At 47.4% G+C, this 21,373-nt stretch overlaps 1 protein-coding gene across 9 annotated transcripts in view; it reads right to left on the bottom strand.

Moving 5' to 3' along the window:
- Positions 1–21,373, bottom strand: part of TRAK1 (trafficking kinesin protein 1) — a 171,658-nt gene that overhangs the window by 21,396 nt on the left and 128,889 nt on the right. For all 9 annotated transcript variants that reach the window (XM_045530941.1, XM_045530939.1, XM_045530940.1 and 6 more), the window contains 9 exons: positions 14,823–14,939; positions 12,484–12,584; positions 11,762–11,870; positions 9,485–9,563; positions 8,373–8,503; positions 7,663–7,737; positions 6,939–7,076; positions 2,430–2,506; positions 990–1,226 (listed from right to left, as the gene is read on the bottom strand). In XM_045530941.1, coding sequence (XP_045386897.1) covers positions 990–1,226; positions 2,430–2,506; positions 6,939–7,076; positions 7,663–7,737; positions 8,373–8,503; positions 9,485–9,563; positions 11,762–11,870; positions 12,484–12,584; positions 14,823–14,939 — 1,064 coding nt within the window. The remainder of the gene's footprint in view (positions 1–989; positions 1,227–2,429; positions 2,507–6,938; positions 7,077–7,662; positions 7,738–8,372; positions 8,504–9,484; positions 9,564–11,761; positions 11,871–12,483; positions 12,585–14,822; positions 14,940–21,373) is intronic.

Here is a 21,373-nt window from a genome sequence, read left to right on the forward strand (position 1 = left end):
CAAGGGACGCTTCTCTTTCCTCTTGAAGCAAAGGAGCTGAAAACTGTGAACAAAACCAGCCCTGAGGGCCGAGTGCGGTAGCTCACGCTTGCAATCCCAGCACTCCGGGAGGCCGAGGCAGGAGGTTTGCTGGAGGTCAAGAGTTTGAGACCAGCCTGAGCGAGAGTAAGACGCCCCACACCGCCGTCTCTACTAAAAATAGAAACAATTAGCCGGCATGGTGGCACACACCCCTAGTCCCAGCTGCATGGGAGGCTGAGGCAGGAGGATGGCTCGAGCCCAGGAGTTTGAGGTTGCAGTGAGCTACGATCACACCACTACACTCTAGCCGGGGTGATACAGCAAGACTCTGTCTCAAAAAACAAAACAAAACATCCCAGCTCTGATCAAGCAGTTTCCCATCTGACCCAAGCAGTCCAGAAGAATCAATTTTATTAAGGAAAAGGGTGCACAAAGTAGACAATGTTGGTGGAGGGAGGAAGTTCGGCAAGGCCTCAGGACAAAGAGGAACTGACCACTGCTGAGGAAGGCCCACTCTACAGATGCACGGCATGACAGACGCTTTTGAGTGCCCTGACTCTCTGCACCCACCTTCTGAAGCAAACCCGATTCTGGCCAGGAGACAGAGAACCTGAGTCCTCCCCAGCCTTTCCAACATCCAAGGTACAAAGGGGTCACAAAACAATGTCTATTTTGTAGTCTAACAGTGAAGATTAACAGAAGAAATATTCATTAATCCTCCCCTTCTAGAAGTTTACAGAAAAGGAGACTTTCTGGTATCATCTTGTTATACCTCTTTAAACTGGTTAAAATATCAGTATCAAGGATATGCATACGCTCAGTGGGTTGCTAGGACAGATTTGGGGAACTGTAATGTCTATCTTTCAGGCAATTCTCATCAACCTCCCTCTTATGATTACTGAACTGCATTCAAACATACTACCCATCCTCTCCCCAAAACAGAAAAATAAGACTCACAGCTCACTCACCCCAGGTCTGCTCCATCTGTTTCCAGGATGATGCTGTTGGTCTTGTTATCAAGGACAACGTTGCCAACATCACTGCCATAGAAGCTGGACCGGGGGGTGCTGACGCAACTGGACAGGAGGGAGTTCATGGCCGAGGACTGGTTGGAGCCGGGGATGTTCATGGGGGAAGGGGTCAGAGACCTCTGCTTGACCACCTGGTTGATGTTTCTCACTGTCTCAAAGACTCGCTTCTGGTGACTGGGGAGAATGCACAACACCCACGAATAAGCAAATGCAGGAATGACCCTGGAGTTAAACCCTCCAAAAGTTATCCATTGAGAAGCCAAAAAGGCACCTGGCCCACGACGAGCCCCCAAGCAGCCTGCTATCCTGTGCCTCCACATGTTTCTCGGGGTGTTTGGTTGCCTCCTCCACCATGTGAAATTTGAGAGACTCAACACCCACTGAATCCAGGACTCCAACGCACAGCTGTGTGCTAGCAAGAGTGATACTGCTCTTCACATCCCTAAAGCTTGACCTACAAATAAAAATACTTACGTATTACTTCTGTCTCTCAGCTAGTTTTCTTCTTTCATGATACGCACTACAGTGCAAGCTCCAGGAGTATGTAGGGCTCAATAAATATTTGTAAATGGATATTTTTTGACCATTCACATAAAAAAAAAAAAGACCTAGAATCAGTCTTAAACTTCTACAATGAGATGAAAAATCCCTGATTTGTCTATTTCTAGAAACTGCTATTTCTAAGAGCAGAACCACACTTTGATGCTAATTGGTTCTGTTTTAAAGAGAAATGCGTAGGCAGGTTTCTGTAACAGCTGCTTCCTTAGGGGCCACAGAGGGTGTCACACATACACTGAAGCTCACATGGACACTTGTCACTCTCGGGATTTCATGGACGTTCCGTCTATGGAATTTGGGTACGGAGAAATCATAATGAAACCTGGTCCACAGGTTCCTTATAAACCACAAGATCTGAAGTTAGGAAGAGAGACAGTGGAAGCCGACATCCCTGGTTGTATTTATAAAGGAAATGGAAGCCTTGCTCCCACCCCTAGAGGAGCCATTCTGTATCTCATACCACATAACTATATTTCTTTTCCTAACAGACGTTACAACATTTTTTAAAATAATGTTCTCCACTGAAAGGAAAGATAAAAATTTGCAGCTATGTCAAGATGGAGCTTGTGTTAAGAAAGATGGGAAATACATCTCTCCTTTTCTAGAACTTTCTGGACGTTCATAATTTGTCTTTAAAACCTAGTAAGAGGAGCTAAGGGATGTTGTCAGCTGTGTCCTATTATTTCCCTTGATCTAGACCGGGAAGGACCACAGTCATCACTGTTGGTGGCGGAGGCCCAAACATTGCTGATTTTTAAACAGCACAGGTCACAAGCTGTCCCTGAGGAGCTCAGAACAATAAAAACTGTCTGGCCGTACGTGATGTCTGGAGACTCGGGCTCTTCCAGCTGCAGCTCCTTGCGCATGGTTCCCTCGATCTCTGCTGCCAAGGAGTCCTGGGAAAAGCCGGAAGACACACCCAAGTGAGCAGCAATTCAAATGCTGTCTCTAAAACAGGTATGCAGCCAGGTGATCCACGCACAGTAAATTGAGCCACCAGAGCCCACAGACATCCCACAACACAAGGCTAACAGATTCCTGCATTGTTAGAGATCCTGGCTGAGCAATCACCAAGGCAGATTCTGAATGTAGCTGTACCATCAGGCACTGAGTGTAAAGCCCCTAACTCACACGCAGCTAAGTGTCCAAAAGCAAACCCTGCGTTCACTTGGCCAAACAATGGAGCTGCAACTGCGGCTACAAGGAGGGACGGAGAACTTATGGGGGAAAGGGGATGTTCAGAATGATGGGGACAGGTGAATTTCCAGATACCTCCAAGCTTACAAACAGTGACATGCATGGCATCACAGCCCACACCCCAGGCTAAGCTATTGTCTATAGGGTCTGCCGCATCCCTCAGCTCACCCAGGATTCTAGCACAGACCGTGCAGGGGAGGGGAACCTGCAGCCTTCTGATTTCAAGATTGTTCTTTTTTAAATGCCAAAGGAGGCAAGAAAAGCTTCATCTTTCTCTTCTGCACCCCTTTTAATAAAAGGATTCGTTCTGTAAAATTTGGATTCAGTCAAAAGGCCCCACTTAAGGACCTAGAAGGCCACAGGTTTCCCACCCCCAGATGGCCTTCCAACTTTGGCTCCCAAGCAAGCATTCCCCACCTCCAAAGGGCACTCTGGCTCTGTGCTGAAGAGAAGGTCTCTACGTGCATGACCTGAGTCATGGGCACTGTCATCTCTAGGCCTCTGCTCTGGTCCTCCCTGGCCTCCCATAGGGAAAGTTCCTCTCCCCAACTATCCATGGCCTGTCACCTTTTAACGACCTGCTCAGGCAATGCAAGATTTCTGTTTCTACCAGGAATCTTACATTGCCTCCCAAGCAGACACCAAACACATTTAAGTCTTTGCTACTTTTCTGAACAATCACTTACACAATGCAGGTGGATGCCCAGAGGACCAAGTGTGTACACAAAAGCACCTGCTGAGCACCAGAAGAGCTCAGAGCAACCTAAAGGGAAGAGCTAAATCTGTGTTAACCAACAGAACTTCCTACAATGCTGGATATGTTCTCTCTCTTCACTGGAACACGTATATATGAGAGCCACTACCACAAACAGCTAGCGAGCACTTGAAATGTGGCCAGGGTGACTGACGAACTGAATTCTTAGTTGTATTTCATGTTAATTGATCTAAATTGACATAGCCACGTGCCCAGTGGCTCCCAGCAGACAGCACATGGGGACCCCAGGGCATCCACCCCCAGCCCCACAGTCCACAGGGACGCTCCAGTCTGGAGACTGGAACCAAGCGGGGGAGACTCCAGAGGAGCCAGTGGGAAGCCCAGTCAAGTGAGGGCTGCTGGGCTTGTTTTCAATTCTTATTCACAAATATGCAGTTTTACTTAGTAATTATTCCCCACAGATTGCCATTAAACATCAGTCTGGTAAAGGGCTTCCCTAGGTGAGTCTGACATCTTTTTAAGTCAGCTTATTTTTCGTAATACTGTTATTTACCATGTAATTCACATTTGGAGTCCTGCAAAATGGAGATGAAGAGACCTTCATACACCTTAAGAAAAACAAGGTATCAAATTTCTACAGTCGGCCCTCCCAATCCATGGGTTCCATATCCTTGGATTCAACCTACCTCAGATGGAAAATTAAAAAAAAAAAAATACAAATAAAAAAAATACAGAGTAATAACTGTTTACATAATATTTACATTGTATTAATATTAGGGTATTATAAGGAATCTAGAGATGGTTTAAAGTATTAAATATATGGGAGGATGTGCACAGATTATATGCAAGTACTAAGCCATTTTATGTCAGGGACTTGGGCATCTGAGGATTTGGGTATCTGTAGGGAGTCCTGGAACTAATCCCCCTGGATACCAAGGTAATTTCAAAGCAATGCTGCAATAAAGTCACAAGCAGGCTCTGAGACTTTTCTGGGCCATGACCCTCCCCCTCTGGCAGTCTGGCGAAGCCTGTGGACCCCTTCTCAGAATAATATTTTTAAAAGAATTATTAGGATTACAAAGGAAGGCAATTATATCAATATGATAACATTTGTGCTATATATACATACATATATATGGCTTCAGGACTGGTAAGTACTATCATTTTGAAGTGGAGATTAGCATCAGCAGTATTTTGAGACATCTGTAACAACTAAAATGTGCTATGAAAATATCTGTGATTTCTACGGGTGACAGACAGAGTCACGGGTGGTGCTAATATCACCGTGGCTTGTTGCCAACCTTCACATAGGAAGGAAACACTGAATACACTTAAAGAGTAATGAAAATAAGAGATATCATTTTCCCCCAAAGTTCCCAGGCCCCTGAATTCAGTCTGGACTCCAGATTAAGAACTCCTACGATAAGGCAAGAGACTTGAACATAGTTGAGCAAAAAGTGCTACTCACTGTTTTACTCAGCAATTAGAATGGCTGGGAGCAAAAGAGGCAGATCTGGGTATTCTGCATGGTGCCATCTTTAGACTGCTTTAAATACCTTTAATGCATAATGCACTTTTAAAATAGCCGTCTTTAAAAACTGGGCTCTGCCAACAGCAACAGAAAAAGGCAAACAAAAGCTTTACCTCAGCAAATACGAAAGCTGAAAATCCCTCCAGAAGAAACTGAAATGCAAATTTTCAATTCAGCTGTTCTCATGCAATGGTTTAGTTTTCAAAGACAAGGTTTGTCCTTGAGAGTGGGTAAGGCAGTGGAGTGAATCTGGGTGCCCAGGAACTCACTGCACCAAGATGAGGTGCCAGGAAAGGGGGGACCCAGGCAAGGAGCCTGCAGAGCTACAAAGGCCAGCGTGTGAGCTGAGTGCAGTTAGTGCTAGATCGGGGAACGTGGGGGTCAGAATGTTCTTTGCTGCTTTTACTGGGATTCCTGGAATCACTGGATCATCCATCTGCCCTTTGAAAAGCTGACTGTGTCTTTCTTTTTGGTTTCTCTTACATTTCAATGAAGAGAGAAAGAGAAAGTTCTATCCTGATTTTGACATGGGTGTGTAAAAGCAAAGAAAAGAGATCCTGATTTCGGGAGAGTGAGCCAGACAAGGAGTAGGGTGAGGACAGGATTTGCTGGGGGTGGCGATGGGAGGCTGAAGGGAAGGAGAGCTCCAAGGAAAGGCCAAATTCAGAAGGGACCAAATTTCACACACATTTATACAGCCATCCACTCCTATCTCATTTGGGGGAGTTTCTCTCAAAATCTCTTCTCTCTTCACAGAGAATCTGGTGTTTCATCAAACCATGGAAGTAAAACCTGAATATAAAGGAGTTCTTGGGAATTCGCTCTTCAAGCCACCTATCAGCCTGTCCATCCATCCATCCATCCAAATGTAGTATCTATTAAGCGTCTACAATTCTACAACATACCAAGTGCTGTGCGAGGTACAGAATATCAAAAGAGGGAAAATGTTACAAATAAGACCTGGTCCCCACCTTCAAGGGGCTTTAGTCTCACAGAAGATAAGGTGAGTGAGCTCATACCCCTGTAACATTTGATTCAGCCTGTGTTGCCCAACTTCTACAAGGAGATTAACCTCCTGGAATATTCCCTTCTCAACAATGTTCCCTGCCAAAGCCCAAACATGAAACAAATCAGGCCAGGGCTAAAAAATTAGATTATGGGGAAATAATATGAAAAATATAAAATTACCAGCCCAAGCACAAAGATAATTTTTTTTTTTTAGATCACAGATACTTAAAACCATCAAGAAAATGATTACTAAGCATACAAAGAATCAGCAAAACTATATGAGCACTTTAGGAATTCCAGAATGCACTTCTGAGGGCAAAATAGCACATACTCTAATAAGATCAGAAAAAATCAGGTACAGCTTGAGCATCCCCTATCTAAAATGCCTGGACCAGTAGTGTTTTGGATTATGGAATTTCTCAGATTTTGGAATTTTTCCAGAATACTTTCCAGTTGAGCATCCCTAATCCAAAAGTCTGAAATTCAAAATGCTCCAGTGACTGATTCCTTTGAGCATCATGTTGATGCTCAAAAGTTTTGGATTCTGGAGCATTTCAGATTTCAGACTGGAAATGCTCAACCTGTATAAGTCACATCTTCCAAATATCTGAGGTTCCCACTAAATTTATCTCTTAATGGCAGGAGGAGAAAAACGACAGATTTCGAGGGATGGAAAATAAGGAATCAATTTCATCTCGTACGGTTAAGAAGCCATCAGCTGGGCTCAAGCACCCTTGACTCAGATCCAGATCCGAGCTGCAGAGTGAGAAGCTAACTGTAAAGACCCAACTCCAGCGGCTGGACTGACTGTCAGACGCCGCCGTCCTAGTGCCAGGGCCCCTGCTGCCCTCCAGCTGGGAAGAAATCACCAGCTCACCATGGGAAACAGGCCCAGCGAATGGTAGCGCCGGGAGGTGGTGTTGGGCATGGTTTTGTTCCGGAGGTTCTTCAGCTCCTCCTGCGCCTCGTGAAGCATCTCCATGCACTCTGCGTATTTGTCCTCCAGCTCACGTAGCTGCGGGAGACCGGGAAAGAGGAGGAGGGTCAGGATCTCCTGAGCACCCAGCTGCGCGCACACCCACCTACCTGAGAGCCAGAGTCCCCAGCATCCCCTGCAATCGGCTGCCCTGTGGGCCTGTGGCCAAATGACAAAGAGTCTTCAAGCCTTGCTTTTTCTTTGACTTGGGGCAAGCTTACAGATGCAGAAATCTTTTAAAATGCTAACAATGGGCAGCTGAGATAAAATCAACTGTAATCAAAAGAAAAGGCAAATCGTCCCACTCTCATATCAAGCCACATCTGTGAACAGGGCTCCTTTCACATGGGGCTCCATGTTGGCTGTTTCACTTATTTGAACATTTACTGGGCACCTGCACGTGGCAGCCTCAGCTGGTGCATGGCCCAGCCTCCCAGGTACGCACAACCAGTGACAGTGCCGGTGGGCACAGAATCAGGTGCAACTGAGAACGACCTCACGAGTAAAGACAAAATTAAATTCAATATAAAAACGGTTAAGATGGACATGACCAAAGCTGTCAAGGGAGGCTGATCTACCTTCACTGCAATCAGAGGCCCTGAAGAAATGAGGGAGAGACACTCACTTCGGCCGTGAGCTGCCGCTGGGCATCCTTAGCAGCCCCCAGGTGCTGGACGAGTTCTTCGTTTTCCACCGCGCACTAAAATGTGGCAGAGATAAATCATCTTCTAAGACACTGAGGTAAGTCCTACTTTTCCCCTCTATTTCCTGATCTACTGTGATCTCATCATTTTCTACAATGTTTATCTTACGCTGAAGTAGAACTTTGTCTTTTATGCAACTCTGAAGTCAGAGTCTTTCCGACACCCGTATTCGTTCTCCATAGGCCACCCACCCCTAGCTCCAAAGCTCTCCGTCAGCATTTCACCCCACACGAACAGCAAAGGCCTAATACAAGAAACTAAATTGATTCTGCTACTTCATCTTAAATCTAAAGCGGATATTGTTTTGCTGCAGAACACACTGGGCACACTGTATAAAAACAAATAATAGACTAGATGATCCATGAGTTAAATTATAAAACTCCATATTTACAGCATCCTTTTAACGAATTCTATTAATGTGCACATTATTCTTAGGAGATAAGTGGTCACAAATAAGACCTCTCGCCAATTCAGGGCAACCAGTTTTATACCATTGAATCTACTAAGCTTCTTCTCCAAATCGGCAGCACAAATCCTAAGACATGAAACTAAAGAGCACTGTCTTCTAGAGTAAATGTCCCTTCCCCATCTCAGTATGGCCACTGTTGTATCAGCCAGAGAAATGCCTTACAGCTTTTGCCTTTTTCTGCAAATCAACGATTTGTGACAGCAGGTGTGTGATCTCCTCTTGCTGTCGGGCAGCATCTTCAGTCTTCTTGGCCAATTCCTCCGAGATACTAGCAATTTGGACGTTGGCATCTCCTTTGACAAAAATACAATAATCACAGGAGTTAAGTCAGAAAACCACACACGCAGACCCAGAGAGAGCAGTTTTCTTCGTGGTTTGTACAGGAAAAACCATCTTTATTACAAGATGGGGAGAGGAGGGGAGAGGGTGCAGGAGGAAGGAATTCACAGTAATCATTTCCTACATGGGGAAGCCAAGCGGCTTCTTCAGGGCTCAACCAGTCATGAGAAGGAACCTGGCCCCTAGCTGTTGGCTGCCCCTGGGCTTGATGTGGGAGCCCAACCCCACTGACCAAGGCTGTCTCCCTAAAGCAAATCAGGCAGGCTCCAGGGGTCAGCCAGGAGGTGCCACACGGAACACAGGTGTGTTTAGTAAAATCCCCACGTTCCACCCATGAACAAATCCACATCACTGACAGAAACCCCTGCTGCACCCTGTTCCAGAAAGGTACTGATGGTGCACAGTGCAATTCCATTCCCTTGGGGTTTCCAGACCATGTTCAGAGGCACAACTCATTTAACTAGACTTGAACATGGGGTGTGTTTCATTTACTTAGCATTTTGCCAAAATGCAAAATACTTAGTATTTTGCCCATTTGCCTTAACCTGTAAACTTATAATGAAGAGGGTAGGGGTAAGTCTTTGCAAAGCTGAGAACCCTGGCTTCAACTGCCACAAATCAGATTATGAATACTAGCGGTAAGCAGTTTTTCCACATCTTCAACACAGGTTTCTGTAGCCGGGCAATATTCCAGTAGAAAGCCAAAATTAAAATACCCATCTCCGTGAGAAACTGAGATGATGTATGGCTGACGACCTAGCACCCAATTCATAAATGGGGAGGGAGGTGCCACACAAGGTCAGGGAGGCCTCCAGTTTTAAGAAAAATGCTACTGAGCCACAGGCTGGCGGGGAGACTGTCCAATCATCATGATGGAATATTCGAGAAAGTAAAAAGGAGGCGTGGGAGGCGGGGAGGGCGGGCGAGGGACATACGCAGCTCCTTCACGCAGTCGTTGACCAGCTGCTGCTCCTTCTCCTCATAGGTGATGGTCTCCGTCTTCAGCTGGCAGGCCTGCGGGCAAGACCCGGGTCAGAGGCCCCCGTCACACCTGGGCAGGTGGGGCAGCCAAGGGCTGAGGCCTGCAGCAGCACTAACCTGGGTCTGGGCAGCCGCCCTCCACATCTCCCCACCTGTCACCCACTGCGCCCCCCATTACAGAAAGTAAATCCGAATTCCCTGCTTAGTTGACGGGTATGTACCCTCAAAGCAGAAAGGCTGACAATGAGTACCACTAGAGGGCGCCACACACAGCAATGGGCAGGAGAGCTACACGCCCTGCTTGGTTGAAAACACCGAAAGCACAGCCATTGAGTCAGTCTACTCATTTGTGTCCGTCCCAGCTCATACATACAGATGCTTTGTGACCATCACGGTGCCTAGCACAGCGCCCTGCCTACAGCGGCATCCTAAAGATAACCCCACAAGAACAGCTAGCGTTTCCCATGCACCTATTTGCCAGACACTGAACTATGAGGTTCTGAGTTGGAATTAAACCTGTTGTGTTTAGCTTAGTACAGCAGGGTCCAACACGAAAGCATGCAAAAAATCTCAGGACTCAGGCCAGGCGCGGTGGCTCAGGCCTGTAATCCTAGCACTCTGGGAGGCCGAGGCGGGTGGATCGTTTGAGCTCAGCAGTTCGAGACCAGCCTGAGCAAGAGCAAGACCCCGTCTCTACTAAAAATAGAAAGAAATTATATGAACACCTAAAAATATATACAGAAAAAATTAGCTGGGCATGGTGGCACATGCCTGTAGTCCCAGCTACTCAGGAGCCTGAGGCAGGAGGATTGCTTGAGCCCAGGAGTTTGAGGTTGCTGTGAGCGAGGCTGATGCCACGGCACTCTAGCCCGGGCAACAGAGTGAGACTCTGTCTCAAAAAAAAAAAAAAAAAAAAATCTCAGGACTCTGGACAGCTTGCACCCCACTAAAAAGGTGAGACAACAGAGATCTCAAGGCCCAATGAAAATGCGCCAGTTGGAGAGAAGATGTCTCGAGCCCTTGGGTCCTGGCCCCAGAGAACACAGGTTCTCACTCCTGAGAACACAGGTGAGGCTTGCAGGAATCTGCAGCTGGGATCCGATACTCTCAGCTGGCTTTGGATGAAGATTCTGACGGAGGGCCATACTGCTGGGTGCCCAGGACTGGGGGATCTACCTGGGGCAGATGCCAGAAGGGGCAGCCCCAGACTCAGAATGGGGAGCACTGGGCTGTGGTCTCGCTCAGCCACTGGCTGGCAGAGGGAACCGGGGCAACATTCTTGGTCAATCTGGGTTTGTGTTTCCCATCAGTAAATAAGGGGCTGGAAGAGGTGGGGTCTAAGAGAATAGGACACACAAGACAGCATCTTGTTCAGTCCAGATGTGAAGATCTTTCCAGCATGCGGCCAAGTTCAAGGTGACAGTCTGACCTACTGGAGGGGCTTTAGGGATCCCAGGGCCAGCTTAGGTGGCCCATAGCTCACACCCGATAAACAGGGCCATACTGTGCCACACCACACCTCTGGCTGGAGAACATTAACATACCACTAATTAAAACAGTACTAATCCTGCATGCATCAGTGTTTCTAGGGAGGGGCAGTGGGTCAAGGGTAGAAAGGCGGCACTTAAGAGTCAGACTTATAAATACTGGCTTTGTCATTTATTAACCCGTATGACCTTGGGAATATGGATACACCTACCAGCCTGGGGCCCATTTTTCTCACTGTGAATGAGAATCAGAGTAACCAGCTTTCAAGCTTTGTTGTGAAAACTAAAAAAGATAAGCACGTGGGCAAAGTGCCTGGCACAATGCTTAGCCAGTAAGACACTCAGAAGCACGAGTCCCCAGGTTGCCTCAGCTCAACCTTTTCAAGTTAATCGTTTAAGAAATATGGCCCCAAGTCCCTGTGTACTGTTTCCTAAGAGCGTATCTGATCTGCAGCGACATGGAGTCGAGCTGGGTTTCCCCTCAGGTGCTGTGGCCGGAGAACACCACGGGAAGACCCCACCGAGGGAGCTTGTGCCCAGTCCACGCACGGCATAATTCACCAGGCTCGCCTGCCCCGGCCTGGGAGGCATGTGCAGTGCCAGCAGCAGTGCCCGGGCACACTGTGCAGCTCTTCCACACAGCGTCACCTTTGAGCACAGCCCTGTGCCCGTGGCCATTCTAGCCAGAGGAGGCAAGTGGGGCCACCACCCTCCAGCAGGGCCAAGGGCAGGAGCATACTTCACCTCGGATCGAAGCACCACATTCTCCTCTTCAAGGTCTTTCAGCTTCTTCTGAAGAGAATCCAAATGAAAGTAATTCTGGACTGAGGAGGATGACTCATTCCTCTTCAACCTGGGGAGAAAGTACACTCACAGCCTAGGGAGAGGGACATTTCCTCCCACCACCTGGAAACCACATGGAGATACAAACAAGGGCTACTTCAAAGAAAGTTCATGAGACCTGCAGGTGTGACAGTGACCCGTGCGACTGCTCTCCCAACCCCAGGCAAACAGCAGCCCTCGACACACGGGCTCACACCACTTAGGACCCACACCCCAACCGTTTATCCACAATTTGCAGTTGTCACATCACCTCAGAATTCAGGGGAGTCAACTCTATTTAAAGCCTGCACAATTCTGGGACGCCTGGAAGTTTACTTAAACACCCATAATGCACTCCTGTGTGCCAAGAACTGTTTTAAGTACTCTGCGTGTATTCACTCAGTTAATGCTCTAACCCTATGACCTAAGTACTTCTGGTATCTCTATTTTACTTGGCCAACAGCATACAGCTAGTAAGTCACAGAGTCAAGATCTGAACCCAGATGCACGGTCTGGGGATGGCGGAGAGCAGCTGACCAGCATTGCTGGTGAAGGTGACCCTGCCCAGGCAGCTCCAAGGACAGCAACGGTGGCCGGCCAGCCTGTGCTCTGGCCTCCAGGCACACAGCCCTCTGGTGACTTACGGGGTTGAGCAAACAGACTCGGGCTCACTCTCCTCCGCGGCGCTGGTGTAGAACTGAAGCAGCTCATCTTTCATGGACAGCTCATGCCGGAGCTGAGACACCTGCACAGACAGAGCCGGGGCCGTCACTTGCTTCCCGAAGGTGACAACATCCCTACTCATGCTCAAATACTTACTGCTTAGTGACAATATTTTTTAAATTTCCCACTAAAAGTGAAGGCATTTAACTGATTTCATGCTATTCAAAGAAATAGGGTTTCAAAGGGTTGAGTTTGATCCCATTTAAAAAAAATACAATCAATTACTTTTTGGCAGCATCCTCCCTGTCTAAATTCCTAATTTTAGGAATTAGGTGGGGAGAATTTGGAAGAAGAGCAGAGAGGGGACTAGAAGACTCTAGAATGATGGTTGGGGGAATGAAACCACTCACGGGCTTCGGAAGGAGCCAGAGGACCAGCTGGGAAAACGGCCAGAGCAATGGATCATGTTACCACGTGAAAGAAAAGGCTCCTAGATTCTGCCCGAACCAAATCCCACCTCCGAATAGAATCCTAGAGATGCCAGCTCTGGGTGGGCCACCACGAGTAGGTCGTCAGCCCTCGCTCTCACACTTGGACAACCACACAGCCCCACCCTGTGACGCACCCTTGAAGGGCCCCTGGCGAAGCCTGGCCAGACCTTGTTCTGTACTCAGCGATCACCAGATAAGAATTTCAGATACAGGGAGAAGAGAGGCAACCATCAGGGACCGGCCATATTGACTCCTGCTAAGATGGTTTTGCAAATTGCACTGATTTATATTAATATTTAAGGTTTTAAAATAAACAAACTGTGCTATAAAATTTTTCATTTGCCCTTTCCCCATTCAGCATAGACGAATATGGAACCAGCGCTGCACATGAGAATCACAATTCCATTTTAATTCCTTCTTGTTTCTAATTTGACTTGGGGTCTATGGTTTATTGCAACTTTCCTACACAACACAATGAAGGTATCATGTCTTCCACGGAGAAGCCAGTTTTATGTGCATAAAAGTTTTAGCTTCAATACTTAGACTGACAATTTAATGATAGGCCAAAGGGGAACATATTATAGTTTTCAAATTCAAAGCTTTTCCAAGGAAAAACGAGGTATTTACACTCCTGGAGAGTAGGAGGCTCCTTGTGCAAGATGAAGCCTGTCCCAGGCAAGGACAGTAATGTGAAGAAGCCGAAAGGTGACCATTTGCTGGTTCCTAGGTGGCAGGTCCCTCTGCTCCAAAGGGGCTGAGGACAGGCCAGGCTGACCTGGCACGCTTTCTCACCAGTCACCTGAAGGAGGGGAATTCAGGTCCTGAGGCTGGGGGCAGGGAATACAGGGATCACTTTATTTCTCCTAGAACACAACAGTGTTCTGCCTGATCGTCTTTTACAGAAGGCCCTAAAACTTTTCTTACATAGTGGCAACTATACTTCATCATATTAAAATTGTCATTTAACCCAGATAACAATGTACTGGGAATAACTTTATCAAGGAAAAACGCTGAATACATCTTAGGGACATGAACAAAAGCATCCCCTCCCACTAAGAAAGTGTCTAATAGAAAACAAGGAAGAAGAAACAGGTAGAGTCCTCACAGTTAAACTTCAGTGGTAAAAGAACAGGTGACAGGAAAGAAGCCACTATGTAGGGCCTGGCTCTAAGCTTCTAATCCTTGTTCTAGCAACCCTGTCTGACTCCACAGCCTCCCTCCCCGTCCACACCACACCCCCTCCAGAAGATCATTCCATTCCTCCTGAACCTAGGCCTCCTGAAGATAAACCTAAAAGTTTCATACCCTTCCTCAAGATTTGTATCATGAAAATAATAGGGTTTCTGTCATGAAAATAACAGGCTATTTTTTTGCTGGTTTTACATGCAGAAAATTATATGGTAATGACGAATGTGAATCGCCACCTTCCCCTGCGTGAGAGCCTAGCAGGGCTCCCTCTGCAGCTGCCATGCCCAGCCTGACCCAGGAGCCCCTGCTCGTCATGGCTCTCGGAGGACAAGGACCGAGGCTGGCCCCGCACACTCCGGCCTGCCCACGAGACAGGGCACCGTGGGCCTACCGACTAAGCGAAGACTGTGCCTACAGGTCCGACCCTGTCCACAGGGAACAGAAGGAGCTGCAAGAAGGTGGCTCTTGGTCTCCGGGTGGCCACTTCAGCACATGCAGCTCTGGGCTCAGGACTTGGGCGCTCCCTCGGGGGGGCCTTTCCATTATAACTGGGGCCCCATTATATCATCCCCTTAAGCCAGGCCTGTGGCTCCCAAGCCCAGGGCGGGGCCTTCCAGAAGTCTTGGCCACCAGCTCCTTACCTCCTCCCTGATGTGTTCCACTTGCTCCTCCAGCAGCTCGTTCCTCTCCGTTAGCGTCTTGTTCTTCTTCAACAATGACTGGCCGATCCGAGCAGCCAATTCTAAATCCCGCTCTTTCTATAAAGGCAAGAGGGAGAACATGGATTCGAAAGACCCATGCTTCCTGAGGGAGCCCACAGTGCTCAGTGTCGAATGAGGAAAACAAGGGCATCTAGAAATGACAAAGGAATTAATAATTCAACACCCCATCGGCATTTGATGCCCGTTAGAAGAGTGACCTCTGCCCACGTAATGTGCAAGAGCTACTCGGACATCAAGCAATGAAAGGGAAGCCTTAAATATAATGAAAACACACCTTTGTTCCTATAGGGGAAAAAAACGCTTCCAAAAACATTTATTTGCTACTGCTGTTGGTATTTGTGTAATCATTTGCTAACTTGTCTCTGCTGAGAGCTGGGCTGTTGTCTTGCCAGGGCCCAGCAGATTGGAAACACTCAGTAGCTGTTTGTTGAATGAATCATGAATACAGAAATTCTAAAATGCTCTTACAATAAAGCTAAGCGCTGACACAGGGGGGCAGGCTCTTTAGCATACATTAGGCTGGAATTTACTAAGTTCCTTATTTTCGCCTCATATGAAACAAAAATGCTTAAAGTTACTCTGAAAAACAATTACGTGCTTTTTTTGTTTTGTTTTTTACCTAGAAAAGGCTACTTAGGCTTTATGTTTTTAAGAAGCTTTCAAGATGGAGAAAGAATGCATAAAAATGCCATACTTCAGAGGCAACGATAATGTTAAGGGCACAGAATGTTCTGTTAGTTCAGCTGATAACATCAATTAAGACAGAACATTACCCGGAGGAAAATCCTTAGTGGCATATAAAGGCACGGCTGCCTTTGTGGGAAGCAAGATGTCCCCTGACAGTGGAAAGATGCCACCACCAAATGCAGACTGATGATTCTGCAACTCTGGGTAGATTCAACTTGCTCACCTTTGGGGGAAGGAGCTGGCAAGGGGAGGAAAAGTCTGAAAAACTAAGTCTGTGCTCATTACTCTGTTCACCTAGTTTAAAAGCAGAATGGAAACATATATTTGGGGGTAGGAAAAAAGCTGGGGAGGAATCCTAGGTTCTGCTCTGACACTGGCCATTGACTACTCACGTGGCCCTAGGGGAATGGCTTCGGCCTCACAAAGATCTGGCACACTACAAAATTAGTTTTTTCAAGCCACTGGTGGGTTGAGAAACCATTTTAGTAATGGCAACTGGCATTTTGTTTTAGTTAAATATGACAGCACAGAACTGAAAACACCAAAGTGCATTCCACATACTAAGGGAATGTTTAAACTTTTGCATTGTCACTTACTTACCTATGTGAGCACTGGGTCACAACCTAAGGTACGGTTCTCACAGCAAGTATTGGTCACAAGTTTAACTGCTCTGGGTGAACCATCCTACTCTAAACTGGGAGAGTTTAGGTTCTGTTTGAACATCCCTGGGCCCAGTTCCCTCATCCATTAAATGGGGGTGGAGGGGCAGGCCAGCTGAGATATCCTTGAGAAAACCTCGTAGCTCTGTTATTCACTGAGTTGTATGATAAAAAGAATAAGCAGCTTTTATTTCTAACTTCTTAACTATCCACCAAATTTTTCCCTGCAATAGCAGCACACCTCCCTGTGCTAACTGTTGCAGGCATTCCACGGAATTATGCGCACAGCACTTGAGGCCCAAGTACACTTGGAGAAGAGTCTGGATTCCACAGCAATTTACTTCCCTCCCGCAGGACGATGAGTACTCTCGTCCCCTGGGTCTTCCATCCCAGAAGCCAGCCGGGCATCACAGCAAGTGGGCTGTAAAACCCCCCAACTCATTCCCACAATGCGTGCCTCCCCATCACAGCCACCTCCAAGAAACACAGCACATGTGGAGAGATTCCTCGATGCACAGGGGACGCAGTGACTCTGCCCACTCAACCCAGATGCTCCTCTCTGTGCATTTATCCACTGGCCACACAGTCTACCAAGACATGTTTACTCGTGGCTCTTTGACACTCCCCAGACTCAACAGTTGTGTTTCTTTGGTATCTATAGGAAAGGACTCAAAGAACTGCATGACAGCACCTGCACAGAATTTGAGTCTCCGGGGCCCAACTCACAATGAGCGCCTAGTCCAGGCGGTTTCTGGGGCTCACTCTTGGTTAAAACTGCAATACCAATGTCCACTTCTCTCTGCCAGTATGGCCTCCACAAATCTCACGCCAAGCCTACTCAATTTCTCTACTGGAACAAGTTCTCAGACTGAATACCCACAGGTGCTTAATTAATGCTCATCAGCTCACTACCTGATGTGAATTAAAATTAAAATTGTAGGCCCTGTGCTAAATGAATGGACCCCTCTTGGCCAAGGGAACCCCAGAAACAGTTTAAAACTGAGTTCTCAGCCATGACAGGATGGGAGAGAGAAAGCACAGTCACACATGGGCACGACTTCCCTTCACAAATATTCATGGCTCCTCCTATAGCTTGTGGAATATGTATATTCGACCACCCCGCTCAGCATAAAATCTTGTTCCTTTTGTCTGTCCTTTGAAGCAAGAGTGCCTGGCCTCTGGCTGGGGCTCTGCTTCCCAATCTGTTGGAATGGCCGCCCAATAGTCTGCTACCCTTTATGAGAAACAAAGCTCTCTTTCTTCCCAAGTATAAACCTCGCTGATTTTTTTTTTTAGCTAACACTGACTACCTGTTCTGCATTGCCTCCGTGCTTCCAAGCTGCTAAGTGCCAATAGGCACAGGCGTTTTGTATGCCTCAGCCACATTCTGTATGCACGTTCCACTGCGAACAAATCAAGCTCAAAGTAGAAGGAAGATGGGTCAGGCAGGCACTGCCAGAGCACCTGGAGATGGAAAGGCTTCCAGCACACGGAGGGCCAGAACCCCAGGGGGACGGGACACAGGCAGGGGCAGAGAAACAAGTGGGGCAGTGAGCGCAACAAGGACGCCTGGTGCCCTACCTAGCACACCTCAAACCCCAGACCGAGGGCCTCCCCACCTCTCCCTGCCCCACACTGGGGGCCACCTTCCTCTGGTCTACACAGGAAATTTAATCTTTAGAGTAAATATAAAGAACACTCTGAGCCGGGTGAGGTGGCTCACGCCTGTAATCCTAGCACTCTGGGAGGTCAAGGTGGGAGGATCGCTCAAGGTCAGGAGTTCGAGACCAGCCTGAGCAAGAGTGAGACCCCTGTCTCTACTAAAAATAGAAAGAAATTAGCTGAACAACTAAAAATATATAGAAAAAATTAGCCAGGCATGGTGGCACATGCCTATAGTCCCAGCTACTCGGGAGGTTGAGGCAGAATGATCACTTGAGCCCAGGAGTGTGAGGTTGCTGTGAGCTAGGCTGACGCCATAGCACTCTAGTCCTGGCAACAGAGCGAGACTCTGTCTCAAAAAAAAAAAAAAAAAAAAGAACAGTCTGCCGGAGGGAAAAAAAGCAAGAAGTTACAGTAAGAATATTTATGGATGAAATTAAAAATTAAACAAAAAAGTTATTGTAGTGTCTCTAGTTTTTTTCTAATTTTACTAAGGCAACAGGCTGGTTGGGTTTCTCTTTGAGAAGTATAAGAATGAAAAAAACTCCCATTTCTCACAACTGGCCAACATAGGATAAATATTTACTTCTAAAAACAAGAAAACAGCTAGGCAATGATGATTGGATTAAACTACAATGAGAATATGAGACTATAAAGAAATAATTTAGGCCCTTGGAAATAAGCTATTAAAAGAACTAGTTCTTTTATTCCCCAGGAACTGAGGCAAGGTGGAGCTCATTCTAATTGCTTGCTCCATCTTCTGGCTGGCTACACTTTGCTTAAAAAGACTGCACCAATGAACACAGGCTGACACACCCACTAGACAGTCAGAACAGCCTACTTCCTACACTTAGCAGCTGACTCATCTCATTCACCAATTTCAGGATAAAAAGCATGACTAAGGGGCCAGTGGAATAACCCTCTCTGTGAGTGGGGAGGAGGTAAGCTTTGCCCAAAGGCGCATTCTGAACAGCAGCAAGCCAGGGCAAGCCAAAGCATCCTCTTCCACTTAAAACCAGGCGCGAACTCTCCACGCTGGCCAAGGCTGTGCTTTGGGACATGCACATCTCCCAGCACCCAGCCTGCCTGTGTGTGGCAGGCACGCTAACCAAAGGGAATGAACAGAAGAAACAGAGCCAAAGCCAGCAAAAAGCACAGCACGGTGCGACTGTCACATGACTGGGGCAGTTAGACTTCAACCAGGAAACCCGCCTGGTTCCGAAGAAAGGCAGTAACTCAGGCATGAATCTTATCAAGACGAGGAACCGAATGGCAACCTATACACAGAGATACCGAGACGTAAACACACCATTGCCAAGATGACCCTTTAAAAATAAAACAAACAAGGCACAACAAAGAACATGAAGAATCCATCCCACTGATACTTTTTTCCAGCAACTCAATTTTTTTAAAAGATGAGACCATACTCTTTACACAGTAACACTCATTTAGGAAATTAACTGTGGGGAAAAGAAAATTCTTGATACCCTGTATTTGCATAAAGGGCTGGAGTCCTCAGCTCCTTTGGAAGTGGTCCTTGCACCCACAAGCAGAGAGAAGGGTCTGGCCTGTGGGGTATCGCCCCACACCCAACACAGCCAGGCAGTGTGCACTCACGGAGGCAGCTTCCCACAGAAAACATTACCTAGTTCATGTTTTCGAGGTAAAAATGTCCCACTGACAAGCGACTAACCACATTAACAAAGACTAACCAGAGTAGTAAACACAACAGCCAAATGCAACAGAGTCCGTGTTTCAGGGCCTGGGTTGGAAAGCTGCCGGGTAATCTTGGGCATCTTTCGTCCTTCACTGTAAAACAGGGGAAACAGTGGTATCTACTTCTGAGAGCTACTGTAGAATTAATGAGATGACTCGTGGACAACACTCAGCTCTCAGTAAAATTTTACCCCTAATAATAAGCATGACAACAAAGGCAGACATTTTATCAAAGGCCTATGATTTCCAAGGTTAAAAAAGAGAAAGAAATCATCCAACAGCAGCAGGGTGTGGTGGCTCATGCCTATAACTCCAGCACTTTGGGAAGCTGAGGCAGGAGGATCACTTGAGACCAGGATTTCAAGATCAGCCTGAGCAACCTAGCAAGATCCTATCTGTGTAAAAATTTAAAAAATTAGCTTGGCATGGTGGCACATGCCTATAGTCCTAGCTACTAGGGAGGCTGAGGCAGGAGGATTCCTTGAGCCAAGCAGTTGGAGGCTGCAGTGAGCTATGATGCCGCCACTGCACTCCAGCCCCAGCAACAGAGTGAGACCCTGACTCCAAAAAAAAAAAAAAAAAAGCAGCCAACAAGGTCCTGCTTTGCTTTGGAACAGCTTCTAACCAATCCAGCAGGACGAACAAAACAAACAGGACTGCAGGATGACTCCTGCACCTAGTGGAGGTACAGACTACCTGCGGCCAGGCCGGGGCCAGCTTCAAAGGTCCTACCTGGGTGGACCCTGCAGCACAAGACTGAGAAGCAGGAAAGGATCAAGGTGATCAAACAGCAGAGATGGCCAAGCGTGGGAGAGCAGGAGGCAGGTCCTGGTGACAGCGGGGAGTAGGAGGAGGATTCAGGGCCATGTACAAGGGGTGGCTTCAAATGCCACACGGAGGAGCTGAGCGTCAGGGAGAGGGACAGTGATCACAGGGTGCTGGGGATGGTGGCGGCTGCAAAGAAGATTAGAGCAGAGAGAAGCTAACATCCCACTGCTGAGGCTCCAGGAGCTTGAGTGGTGGCCTCGGAATAAAAAAGGTATGGATGTAGGACCTCTCTCAGAAGACTTGAGGAGGACACGGGGTGAGAAGCAGATGCCAGAAACATTCTGTAAGATCTGCAGAGCAGTGGCAATGTTGGGAGAAGTGGACACAGCAGGAAGGAGTCATCAATAAACCATTTTCAAAGGTTAGTGGTGCCAGCCGAGGGAGCCTGCCCCGTGGCTGATGCCACCAACACAGCTACACGTGCAGCACCACCCGAAGGCAGAAGGCCTGGCCTCCCAAATGCCTCCCTGACACCTTGTCACACACCCAAAAACCCTGACTTCCCCTTCTGGGGATCGGACAGGAGTGGGCTGCAAGGCAGGTGTGAGAATGCTGGGTGTGCAGAACGAAAAACACAGGAAGGGAGAGACATAAATACCGTGAAAAAAAAATGCCCTTCCAAAAACTCTGGGTCCCATTGCTCCTGCCTACGTCCTGTGTTTCAGCCTTGTCCTCCCACTGGCTGAAAACGATAGCAAAAACGGTTTCTGCATCTCCCATGTTGTTCTGCTCTCTTCCTGGGGAAGACGGTAATGAGCAGTCACATGACCCAATCTCATCTAGACGCTAGAGCAGAAGAAACATGGGTCTAAAAGTCGGCACCTGTTTATTTAAAGCGCAATGTGGTGGTGAGGGTGGTGTATAAGGATGGGCACTTATTCAACAAATTAAGAACCTGCCGTGCTCTGGCCTGCAGAT

This window comes from Lemur catta, chromosome 18, assembly GCF_020740605.2.
Source record: "Lemur catta isolate mLemCat1 chromosome 18, mLemCat1.pri, whole genome shotgun sequence".
NCBI classification, from domain to species: Eukaryota; Metazoa; Chordata; class Mammalia; order Primates; family Lemuridae; genus Lemur; species Lemur catta.